Genomic DNA, 12,464 nt, shown 5'->3' with positions numbered 1-12,464 from the left:
TGGCTGCTGAGAGTTCAATCAGTGAGCTTGCAAGACTTCTGCGGAAGTTTCTCGAGGCCGCCGCTTGAACTCTCGGCAGCCATTTTGAATCGGCACTGGGAGCAAGAGAAGTCTACAGCTGCGCCGGGCAGAAAAGAGGGAGCTTTTTCCTGCCCCAAAGAGGTCACTAGACCACCAGGGCACCACACTAAGGTAGGGGAGGGGTGTATAGGACACCCCTGAGGCCTTCCTGCCCCTGCCATCCTGCTGTTCGTCCGCAAAACCTGCCCAGATGTCCAGGACATGTCTGAGTAAATCTGGACATATGGTAACCCTAATTATATTTCACCTTGAGCTCACAGAAAAAGAGGACCAGACAATCCTCTTAAGAATTGTCTGATACAGTGCAGAATTCATGGTTCCTTCAATAATTACAAGTTTTCCAGGTCCTAAGCCAGCAATGTATCCCCACATCATTACACTTACCACCACCATATGTGACTACTATGATGTTCTTACTATATTGCTTTACACCATACATAATGGGGCCTGAGTTTTGACTTGTCTGTCCATATAACATTATCCCAAAAGGCTTGGAGATCATCGAAGTTTGTTTTTGCAAATGTGAGATGAGCATTGATGTTACCCTTAGCAGTAATTTCTGCCTTGCTACTCTCCCATGAACCCCATTTTTACCCAGTCTTTCTTATTGTGGAGTCCTGAAATGAGGCTTAGAGAGGTCTGCAGTTCTTTGGATATTTTTCTGGACTGTTGTGTGACCCTCTGGATAGGTTATCACTGTGCCCTATGAATGATCTTGGCAGGCTGGCCACTCCTGGGAAGATTCACCACTGTTAAGTTTTTCCATTTTGAGATAATAGCTCACTGTGATTTGGTGGAGTCCCCAGAGCCTTAAGGGTGGCTTTGTAACCCTTTCCAGAGTGATACATTTGAGAACTTTTTTTTTTCCTCATCTCTTCTGAAATATCCTTTGGTGAAGGTATAGCATTTTTACAGAAACTTTGTGGTGACTACGTCACTCTCATGGTAAGCTGCAAAATATAGAGAGGTTTAGATTCAACAGGGCTGGCTGCAATCAAGCAAATTATCAATTAAATCTGGTCAGTTGGTTGAGTAAATAAGGGTGCAGTTACTTTTTCACATGGTATTATTCAAAGGTTCAAATGTATTTGACATTCTGCTCATAAAGGAATATCTAGGTGGTTTACAACAAAGCAATAATGAAGGATAGATAAAGGAAAGATGGGATATGATTACTGCAAAAGGAGTTTGGTTTTCAAGATATCCACAGCGAATATGCATAAGATGTATTTGCATGCACTGGAGGCTGGGCAATCCAATATAAGTCATGCATATTCATTTTGGATATGTTGAAAATCAGACTGACTTGGGGTTCCCTGATGACTGGGTTGAGAAACCCTGAAAAACAGTATGTCTTGAAAAGACAATGCTTTTGGGCAAGCAATTCTACAAGGCCTTTTTGGTTAAATCACTTCTGCACATATACATACCTTTTTAGTTTGCCTCCAGAAAACGGAGCAGCTATGGAAGTCATCCCAACGCCTCTGGCCCAGCCCTGAAGTCTCTAATCCTGCCACCCACCCCCAATCCTATCCTTACCCCATGACCCCCACCCTCAGTGATGGTCCACTGGGCTGAGGTGGAAGTGATCCCTCCCAAGGACTGCACCGGTTGCAAAAATAATAATGATCTCTAGCAGTAGTCTTCAAAAAACTGCCACTAGGGGGCATCATTTCATATATGGAAGGCCACCAGAGGTAGCACTGTGAGATTCCTACTAGGGGTCATTAATGCCATTTTGGATTGCTCCTGCCCTGTCACGCTGGTCCATCGTGGTGATCCCTGAATGAGTCCCAAAGAGGTGGGGAGAGCTGCTTGTGACTGTGAGGTGGGCTCAGACATGGGTTGTGGTGGGGGGATATCATTGGAGGTGGGGAAATTTATGATGTTAGAGGTAGATGAGGGGATTACTGACTCGGGGGGGGGGGGTAATGGGAGAGAGATGTTGGGATGACCACGGCTGCACTATTGGACTACTGATAGAGCGGATGCACCTAATATGTGCTCCTTGAGGTGGCATACTATTTGCACTTTTAACAACTAGGGCACGGGGGAAGCCTTGCTTCTTAAGGGCCACAACCCACTCAGGTTTTCAGGATTTCCCCAGTGAATATGCATGAGATCTATTTGCATGCACTGCCACCATTATATGCAAATAGATTTCATACATATTCATTGGGGAAATCCTGAAAACCTGAATGGGTTGTGGCCCTTGAGGACAGAGATTACCCACCCCTGAGCCTAGGGCATTGATCCACACGCTAGCTGCCAGCTATGGCCACTTCTCTGCTCTGCCCTGTCACCATTACAAACTGCCTCTATCCATGTTAATCAGCTAGCATAAGTATCTTACTGTGCTGGCGGGTTTTAACAGACAGGCATTAGTATGGTACATTCAGTAAAACCTGCACTGGCTGTTTAATGCAGTTTAGCAATGGGGCCCCAAATTTTACATTTCTTGAAATATGGTAATTAAGTTTTGGAATCATACCAGTGTGATTTAATGGCTACCAAGTCACTTCTAAAATTTGAGAGAGTTTCATTATTATGAAATGAACAAACATCTGGTATTCAGCTCCAGGGATAGAATGCCAAATTACTGTGGCTGCTTCAGACTTGGGCAAATTCATCCCCCTTTTATGTATTATAATTATTTTAGAAAATGCTGTAGATAATCCATAAAAGGAAGAAACTTTGAAAAGTATTAGATAATTTATCTTCATCATGTATCCAATAATATATTGGATATATGGCAATGTTCCCAAACCTGATCCTGTAGGCACCCCAGCCAGTCAGGTATTCAGGATATCCACAATGAATAGTCATGAGAGAGCTTTGCATGCAGTGGAGTCAGTGCATACAGAGATCTCATGAATATTCATTGTGGATATCCTGAAAACCTGCTTGGCTGGGGTGCCTCCAGGGCCAGGTTTGTGAACCACTGATATATACGGCATGGTGTTGAATAATAAGCAAAATATATAGGCTTTAAATAATCTGTTTTAAAATATTTCTTTACTATCTAGTTATTGCTGACTCCAGAGACCATGAAAGCTTGGCCAACTTTGGCTAACTATGCACATGATTTCCTAGAGAATAAAGCCTACAATAAAGGAAAGGGTGGTTTTGCCAGAAAGGTAAGACCGGCATTTTAATATTGAGAAATATAAAGAAACTTGCTAAATATATATAAACTAGTAAAAAAAAAAAAAGGCCCGTTTCTGACACAAATGAAACTGGCGCTAGCAAGGTTTTCCTCGGAGTGTGTATGTTTGAGAGAGTGTGTGTGAGAGATGGAGTGTGTGTGTCAGAGAGAATGAGAGAGAGACAGAGAGTGTGTGAGAGACAGAGTGTCTGTGTGTGTGAGACTGTATGTGTGTGACAGAGAGATAGAGTGTGATAGTGTGTCAGAGAGTGTATGTGAGAGACAGTGAGTGAGTGTGTGCCCCACCCCCCTATCGCAGGTCCCCCCTCCCCACCCCCACCTCTCTGGTCTCAGGACCCCCTCCCCACCTTCCTCTCCCCGCCCCCCCTCCTGCCATGCATGTCCAGCGACCCTTCTCTCCCCCTGCCCCCCCCTCCATCCACCCATGTCCAGCGACCCCCCCCCCCCCCCCCCCCGCGCATCAAACCCCCTCGTCGCCCGCAGCTGCCACTGGTAACGCTGTCCGGCCGCTGCTGCTTCTCCTGTTGAGCAGCAGTGGCCGCTACAAAAAGAAAAAAAGCAATAAATGTTTTTAAACCTGAAATGCGGCACCGTAGACAGCCATCAGGCATTGGCTGTCGGCTCTGCAGCTGCTCCTCCTCTCGCCTCTCACGTCGGTGCGCTCCTCCGGGGTCTTGCTCCAGGGGCAGTGACGTGGAGGTGAGAGGAGGAGTGGCAGCAGAGCCGACAGCCAATGCCTGATGGCTGTCTGCGGTGCCGCATTTCAGGTTTAAAAACATTTATTACTTTATTCCTTTTGTAGCGGTCGCTGCTGCTCAACAGGAGAAGCAGCAACGGCTGGACAGCGTTACCAGTGGCAGCTGGGGGTGGCGAGGGGGGGTTGATGTGCCGGGGGGGGGGGGCTTGGGTGATGCATCGAGGGGGTGTTTGAGCGACGCACTCACAGCTGATTCCCAGGCAGGGGGGAGGAGTAGGGAAACACGTGGAGCAAGTTGATCCGCGTGTTTCCCTACTCCTCCCCCTGCCTTGGGAATCAGCTGTGAGTGACGTCAGCCTGGCTACAGAGCCTAGCTCAGCAACTCCAGGAGCCACAGACACAGGCAGCTACTTTAGAACGTTGGAGGTGAGAATTATTATATAGGATAACTGAAGAAACCATACTTTGTTAATTAAAAGGTCTTAGCTGCATTTTATCTAATTCAGGGTTGGTGCATGTTAACATGGTAACAGACCGATAAATTTAGCCTTTAGCCTTTTTAGCTTTTCCTTTTTTTAATTAGCTGAGGATACTTGTTAGCTAAAACAGTAGAAATGTTAAAGAATTAAGATAATTTGACAGTAGAAACCGAATTCTCCAGATTTCTTGTTTTTGTTCATATATTTGGTTGATCTTTTAAAGAGAAGTAGAAGTTTGTGGTCACTTTAGAAGCCGTACCTCTTGTTTCAGTAAATATAGAGCCCAAAACAAATTGTATTACCACAGAAAGAATGAATGCACACAAGAGTAGGACCAAAAATGGATCCAATAGAAACAAGAAAACATTGATGCATTGAGCAAAGTAAATACTGTATTTGCCTGATTATAGTGTGACCTTGAGTATAAGGCAAACTGTCTTTTAAGCACAGGGTAAGCATTCCCTTGACCTCATGGATACTAATCTGCTCATGTTTTCAGGATAGCTGTAATTAATATGCACATAAGAGATTTGTTTGCAGCTTTGGAAATGGACATGCAAATCTATCTTACGAGTATTTAGTAAGGATATCCTGGGAAACAGCATTAACAGCAACCAAAAAACAGTATTTCTCACAATGTATTGCACAGGCCTTGGTGCTTTGTAGCTTTTACTACATGAGACGTGGGGTAAGGAATAATATATTGTAGAGGAATATATTCGAGTTATTCCCCAAGTTTTCCACGTCATCACTGTGACCCCTGACGCAGGTGCTAGTCACCGAAACACGGCCCGTGTCGGGTCTTTTTGTCAAGGCTCATTCATTAAAGAACTGTGTTCCATTTTTAAAGGCCCGTGGTGCTGTTTTTTTTGTTTGGACTTTAGTTTGTACTTTGTTCCCTCTCTTTTGTTACATACTATGAAAGGAGTGTCATGTGTTGGTATAAGTAGGGCGTGGGTATGTGTTTTTTTTTTTTGGGGGGGGGGGGGGACTGTATGTGTATTGGGAATATAAGTGGATAGTTATTAGATATAAAGGGCTATCAGTGTATGTGTGCGTGTCAGGAATGAGGGGATATTTAGTGTAGGCAGGGTATGTTTGTGGGTGAATATAGAGGTATATGTCTGCATATGAGTTTTTCTATGTGGGAGGTATAGGGGGTCCACAGTTTCCATATCCCATCCCCTTCCCCATCCCCTTCCCTTATGCTTGCTCACCTCTTATATTTTCATTTTGTTCTCCTCTCTCACCAGGTCAAGTGAGCATTCAGTGCCTTCAGCTTGGCCGTTAGTTAATTACTAATCTTCAGTTACCTGTTGATTAGGGAGAAAGCAGTGAGGTCTTCAGCCATCACTACTTCACCTTCTCCTTGTGTGGCTGGATCTGGCTTCCCACCAACTCAGTACTCTTTTAGCTTCCAGCTACCAGTCCTGATCATCAAGTGGTGAAGCCTAGCCTCCCTGCCTGCCTACTGTCCCTGCTTTCTCCTGCTATTCTAGCCTCCGGATCTTTATGGGCGGGGTCTGGCTTCCCAGCCACTCCTCCAGTCCTTTATTCTTCCCCTAAGTCCATACACATATGTCTGTGAGTGAACAAGCACATGGATACAGACAAATCCTTGACAATAGGTGTGATCACCTGATAGCAAAATGCACCTAGAAATCACCTTACACCATATACTGTGAACATACACCTTTTCTTGTTTTTAAACTCAGCCCTTAAATCTTCCATATTGAATGATAACACTTCAGTTTCAGTTGTTTTCAGCAATAAAAGTTGAGGATGTTCTTGATCTTTCACTGGATGATTTGATCAGTTTAAATTTACAGGCAAGCATATGCTTTCCCTCCATAGATGGATACGTTTGTGAACCCACTACGCAACTCCATGAAGAATGTTTCAAATGTGGTTAAGTCATTTCCAGACAGCCTGGCTGAGGGAATGACTAAAATGTCTGACAACATGGGGAGAATGTCAGAAAGACTAGGACAAGATATAAAGCATTCATTTTCCAAGGTAAAAAAAAATTACTAATTAGGTATATTTGCAAAAGTGCCTTTACCTGAAATACGCCAAAAGTTAGAATGGATTTAGTTTGTAACTTCTAATTTGTCAAAAATAAGTAGTCAATAGTTATGACTCCAGTATTTAGAGTAAATACTTTGCAGCAGTTTGTCCTTTTAAATTTTCAAAAGCATTTTCATTTATCCGTTGAACAGAAACCAAGTCGCTTTCTTTCAAAAGCAAGCTTTATGCTGGCAATTTCATAAGAGGCATAGTTAACAAGCTGCGTTATGGCTAGCATAGTTAACAAGCTGTGTTATGGCTATTATACATGTTGTTTGCCCCGTAACTCACGTCAAAGGGCTCTAATGAAAGTTGTGGTGCCATGACACCAGTTACCATGGGGTACCAAGTAATGAGTTACAAAACATGCAAATGCATACAGAACACCTCATTACTATGTAAAATTCCAGAACATGGCTGCATCTTAATAGAGCTTTTTGCCGTTATACGGAAACTTGACACCCTAGTGGTTTTTGATGTCTATAGGTTTTAAAAAAAAAGCTGTACAGTAGTACTGCAAGACTACCTCATGGGTCGCTGGCAACATTTTGAACCCAGTGCCAGTAAGGGCAGGAGTGATTGAGGGATTGCTCCTGTCCAGAACCCACTAGACCTCAGGGGAAAGAGAAAGGTGGTCCTAGGGGAAGGGGCTTACAGGTTCATGGGGCCCTTCTAATTGGATAGGGAAATGCCAGGTGGGTCGGTCGGACTGTGCTTCAAAGTGGAAGGAGCTTCCAGGTGGGAGGTCTTGATCTGGGATCAGGGGTAGGGGTATCTTAGATTGAGGGGCCCTTGGTGTTGGGGGCCTACAGAAGAAGGTTTGTTCATTTACCTCAGGAGTCAGTAACCTGTGGTAAATCAAGGTGTGGGAAAAGCCTGATTTTTACTGCACCTTGGTAACTATCCCCCAAAATTGTTTCTAGATGCATTATTCAATTAATACTTACATTTCCAGTGTTGAATTCAAATCCTCTATAATAATTTGCACCTCCGTCTGGATGCCTGGGTTCATAACACACTTCCCATTGGTCCGCCCTGGGGATGACATCACAGGGTGGACCAATGGGAAGTGAGAGGGAAGGGAAGCCAGCACCAGCCACCGGAGGTGAGTACAGAATCGCCCCTCCAAGTTCCATGACCCCCTACCTCCCTCCTTCCACTCCCGTCTGAGTTCCATGCCCCCCCTCCTCCGAGTTCCACCGCCCCGAGTTCCATGCCCCCCTACATCCCTTCCTCCTTCCATTCCCGTCCGAGTTCCCGCCCCCCCTCTCCTCCGAGTTCCACCACCCCGCGCCTCCCTCCCTCTCTGTCTTTGGCCTCCGAGTGGAAGCAGGACGTATGCCCCTCCCCTTTGTAAGTGCCGGCTGTTCTTTAAAACTTTTTACCTCCTGTTCCGCCGGCAACAGTGAAGTTGAGCAGGCACGGCACGGCGCTTCAGACTGCCTTCGCTTCTCTTTCAGCTGTGTCTCTGCTCCCGCCCTTCCGCAAACAGGAAATGGGGGTGGGACCAGAGGCAGAGGTGAAACAGAAGCGAAGGCAGTCTGAAGCGCCGTGCTGTGCCTGCTCGACTTCACTGTTGCCGGCGTACCACGAGGTAAAAAGTTTTAAAGAACAGCCGGCACTTACGAAGGGGAGGGGCAGCCGCACATGTCCTGCTTCCACTCGGAGGCCACAGAGAGAGAGGGAGGGAGGCGCGGGGGTGCATGGAACTCGAAGGGCAGGAGGGGAGAGGGGGTCCTGGAACTGGGAGGGGGAGGGGCTCCTGGAACTTGAATGAGAGGGGGGATGGGGATCCTGGAACTCGAAGGGGTGCCTGGAACTCGGAGGACAGGGAGGGAGGAGGGGAGGGGGGCTGGAACTTGGAAGAGAGGGAGGGGGCACTGAAACCTTGCTAGCGCCCGTTTCATTTCTGTTGGAAACGGGCCTCTTTTACTAGTTTTTATCATAAATGGACAGACATTTAAAGTGGAGTGGAGGAGTGGCCTAGTGGTTAGAGCACCAGTCTTTACTTTCAGAGGTGGCCAGTTCAAATCCCACTATTGCGTTGTGATCTTGTAACCCTCAGTTGCCTCAGGTACACAATTAGATTGTGAGCCCTCCAGGAACAGAAATAAGTGAATGTAACTCACCTTGAGCTTAAAAAAAAAAGTGTGAGCAAAATCCAAATAAATAAATAGAATTCACCATCTTTTTCTGGACCTGGAGTTATGCAATATGTATCGGTGTATTACTTGTAGTCCAAACTACAATTATCGCCTTCTTGAATCCATTAGTGTGTCACAGGATAGAAATATAATTATTGTACATCAAAAAAAAATTGTATGCATAATCTTCTTCTTCAGTTTCATAATACAGGTGGTGATGGCAAAAAATATCAGAGTTCCAGAAAGTATTGAATACAGAATAGCAAGCATATCCTTAGCTCGAGATCAAGTAGGAAAGGAAAAGAGAATACATTACATGGAACTTAAGGTCTTCACCTGCTGTCGTATTCTGTATTTTGTATTCTTTCAACCATTTCTATTAGAGTAGATATAGACTTATACATAGTCATGTCAAAATCTTATACCTAGGTACAACTTACCATCCTATGAGAACCTGATTTCCCTTGCCAGTAGTAAAATGGAATACATGTTGACCAACTGTCCATAGTAGTTTGTATTATTTTATTCATAGTATTGCATGGCACTACTGTATATTTTAATTTCGCTGTAATTTCAAGAATACTTATAATTTGTTTGCATTACTTTTCTATGCTAGGTTCCACCTATGCTACCAAAATCTGATGCAGATCCTGAACATTTCCGTGTCTCAGCACAGCTAGATGACAATGTGAGTTGTTTTTTTTTTGTATGTGGCGGGGGTGGGGTGGGGGGTTGAATGTTCTTGGTAAAACCTGACCAGCTGTGGACCTCTAGAGCAGTGATTTTCAACCTTTTTCATCTCGCGGCACACGTACAAGGCACAAAATTTGTCAAGATACACCATCAGATTTTTAAGGATATGTTTTATCATTTAACAAACAAGTATTAAGATTGTGTTTAAAGTTCAATAATTAAATTTTTAATCATTGTGTAACCTTTATAGCCACAAATAAAATTCACTCAAAAACAGCAGCAGAAGTAGAATTCCAGCGCCGGTGGGTATTTTTGCACAGTGTGTCAAGTGACTAATTCTGTGGCAAACTCGAGGAAAAGTTAGGAGCAGCTATTATAGCACTGTACACACATCCTAGAAAATTGGGAACGGAGTCCAACTTTAAATAAAAATACAACGGTATACAAAATCCAAACCTATTCTGGCAAAAAAAATGTACACACTATGGACAAGATTCTATATATGGCACCTGAAAAATTGTCGCCAAAAATATTTCCGCCTAGATTTAGGCGTGGTTCATAAACTACACCTAACTGGTTTATAGAATACACCTAACTCTAGGTGCATCCATTTATACCAAGTAAAACTTGGTGTAAATACCAGCTCCTGAGTTAAGCGCAGACAGGTGTATTCTGTAACCATGGGTGTAGATCTTCGGAATGCCCACTGCCCACCCATTCCACACCCATGGCCATGCCCCTTTTTGGCAGCACGCATTAGAATTTGCACACACCACTTTACATCATACGCCTAGCAAGTTGTGCACGTAAATTGTAATTAATACCAATTAGTATCAATTGCTTAAGTGGCAATTATCTGCGCTGATTGGCTTGTTAAGTAATTAAATTGCATACAAATCTAGAATACAACTGGATTTGCATGCACATTTCAGTTGTGCTATGTAGAATCTGGGGGTATGTGCACAGAGAAAAGAAGTGATGCCTAATCAATGAATCCAAGAGCAGAAAACAGAGATATCAAGATGGCTGTGATGTACTATCCAGAAATCCAACAAAACCCTATCTGTAACTTCACAAGCTTTACTTTCATGAGCAATTACCACTGCCATGCAAAAACTCTCTTGCATCCGGTTGCTCAAGGTGTCCTCTCCATTTATTTCCTAGCTTTCCTTTTCACCTCAATTTCTCCATCTGCCCCACTGACCTCTTTCTCGTCCAGGTTCTTCCTTCACATTTATTATTATTATTATTATTATTTATTGCATTTGTACCCCACATTCTCCGAGGACAAGCAGGCTGCTTGTTCTCACGACTGGGTTGACGTCCATGGCAGCCCCCACCAACCGGAACAAAACTTTGCGGGCGGTCCCGCACGCAGGGCACGCCCACCGCGCATGCGCGGCCTTCTTCCCGCCCGTGCGCGACCGTTCCAGCTCAGTCTTTTCTTTTCCGTGCTGGAGAGAGCCGTGTTCGTCTCTCTGTCAGCCCCGGAAACCGGATTGCGCTTTTGCCGCGAGTTTTTCTTCTTCGTTGTTTTTTCTTCGTTGTTTTCTCTGTTTTATTTTGTTTCAAAAAAAAAAACGAGAAAACTTGTTTCCCCCTCGTACTTTTAGCAGGGGGTCGATTTAATTTTCGAGGTGTGATTTTTACCGCCACCATCGACGACTTTGACTTCGCCGACGCGATTTTTCCGTGATGTCCTCGAAGGTCCCGAGTGGATTTAAGAAGTGTGGTCGGTGCAGCCGGCATATCTCGCAGACCGACACTCGCGCTTGGTGCCTCCAGTGCCTCGGGCCGGAGTACGATACCAAGACGTGCACCTTGTGTCTCGGTTTACGGAAACGGACACAGGTGGCGAGGCAAGTTCTGCGGAACCGTCTTTTTGGAACTTGCGCCAGCCCCTCGACGTCGACTTCGACAGCATCGGTGTCGACGGCCGGATCTTCGGTACCGGTACCGATGTCCACGAAATCGGCACCGACCCCAGGAGCACAGGTCCCGTTGGCCCGCCGGTCTTCCGGAGATGGCAGGGGTGAGCGGCCGCGTGGGCAATCGGCCCCGGTCACTCCCTCTACCCAGGGCCCTCGGAACCGAACCCTGTCGGACCCGATCCCTCGAGGCCGAGGGGGATCTACCTCCTCCTCTTCGGTACCGCCGAGCGCCGATGACGGGCACCATAAAAAGACAAAAAAGCACCGTCGTCGGTCGCCCACGGCGCATGTGGCTACCGGCTCCAGAGATGATTCGACGCCAAGGAAGTGGCAGCGCCGGGAGGAGCGTTCCCCCTCGGTGGTAGAGGTATCGTTACGTCAGGGCACCAGCACTTCGGTGCCATCTCCTGGACCCGAACAGCTTCCAGCACCGACACCTCTACCGGCCCCCTCGCCTTTCCCGACAGCGGGCCTGGACGAGTGCCTCCGAGCCATCCTTCCGGGGATCCTGGAAGGGCTGATGCGCCAGACTGTGCCGGCGCCGGGGGTGCTTGCGCCCTCGGCGCCGTTGATGGAGGCGCCGGCATGCTCTAGCCCGGTGCCGAGGCCTTCGACACCGACGCCGCTTGTGGTGCCGGTGTCGACCGCCATGCAGGTGGAGTCCCCGTCGACGTCGATGGAGGGAGCTTCATCCCCACTGGCGCGGGAGTCCACCGCACGACGACGCCACCGAGGACTCGGTGCCTCGAAGTCGAGCCGGGCCCGGTTGAGGTCTGAGTTACAGGAGCTCATGTCCGACACCGAGGAAGAGGCCTCGTGGGGGGAGGAGGAGGACCCCAGATATTTCTCCTCAGAGGAGTCTGTGGGCCTTCCCTCCGACCCCACTCCTTCACCAGAGAGGAAGCTCTCGCCACCTGAGAGCCTCTCCTTTGCCTCCTTCGTCAGGGACATGTCTATTTGCATTTCCTTCCCCGTGGTCTCTGTGGATGAGCCAAGGGCCGAGATGCTCGAGGTCCTCAACTATCCATCACCACCTAGAGAGTCCTCCACGGTACCGTTGCACAATGTCCTCAAAGAGACACTGCTTCGGAACTGGTTGAGACCTTTATCTAATCCCACCATCCCCAAAAAAGCGGAGTCCCAATACAGGATCCACTCAGACCCAGAGTTAATGCGGCCTCAATTGCCTCATGACTCGGCGGTCGT

At 46.6% G+C, this 12,464-nt stretch overlaps 1 protein-coding gene across 3 annotated transcripts in view; it reads left to right on the top strand.

The window, feature by feature from the left end:
- SNX13 (sorting nexin 13) overlaps positions 1 to 12,464 on the top strand; it is a 483,917-nt gene that overhangs the window by 405,002 nt on the left and 66,451 nt on the right. For all 3 annotated transcript variants that reach the window (XM_030201510.1, XM_030201500.1, XM_030201519.1), the window contains 3 exons: positions 3,108 to 3,218; positions 6,278 to 6,439; positions 9,251 to 9,322. In XM_030201510.1, coding sequence (XP_030057370.1) covers positions 3,108 to 3,218; positions 6,278 to 6,439; positions 9,251 to 9,322 — 345 coding nt within the window. The remainder of the gene's footprint in view (positions 1 to 3,107; positions 3,219 to 6,277; positions 6,440 to 9,250; positions 9,323 to 12,464) is intronic.

Source organism: Microcaecilia unicolor, chromosome 1, assembly GCF_901765095.1.
Source record: "Microcaecilia unicolor chromosome 1, aMicUni1.1, whole genome shotgun sequence".
NCBI classification, from domain to species: Eukaryota; Metazoa; Chordata; class Amphibia; order Gymnophiona; family Siphonopidae; genus Microcaecilia; species Microcaecilia unicolor.
Note: the sequence above shows the minus strand (reverse complement) of the source record. Positions and strands in the feature narration are given on the sequence as shown.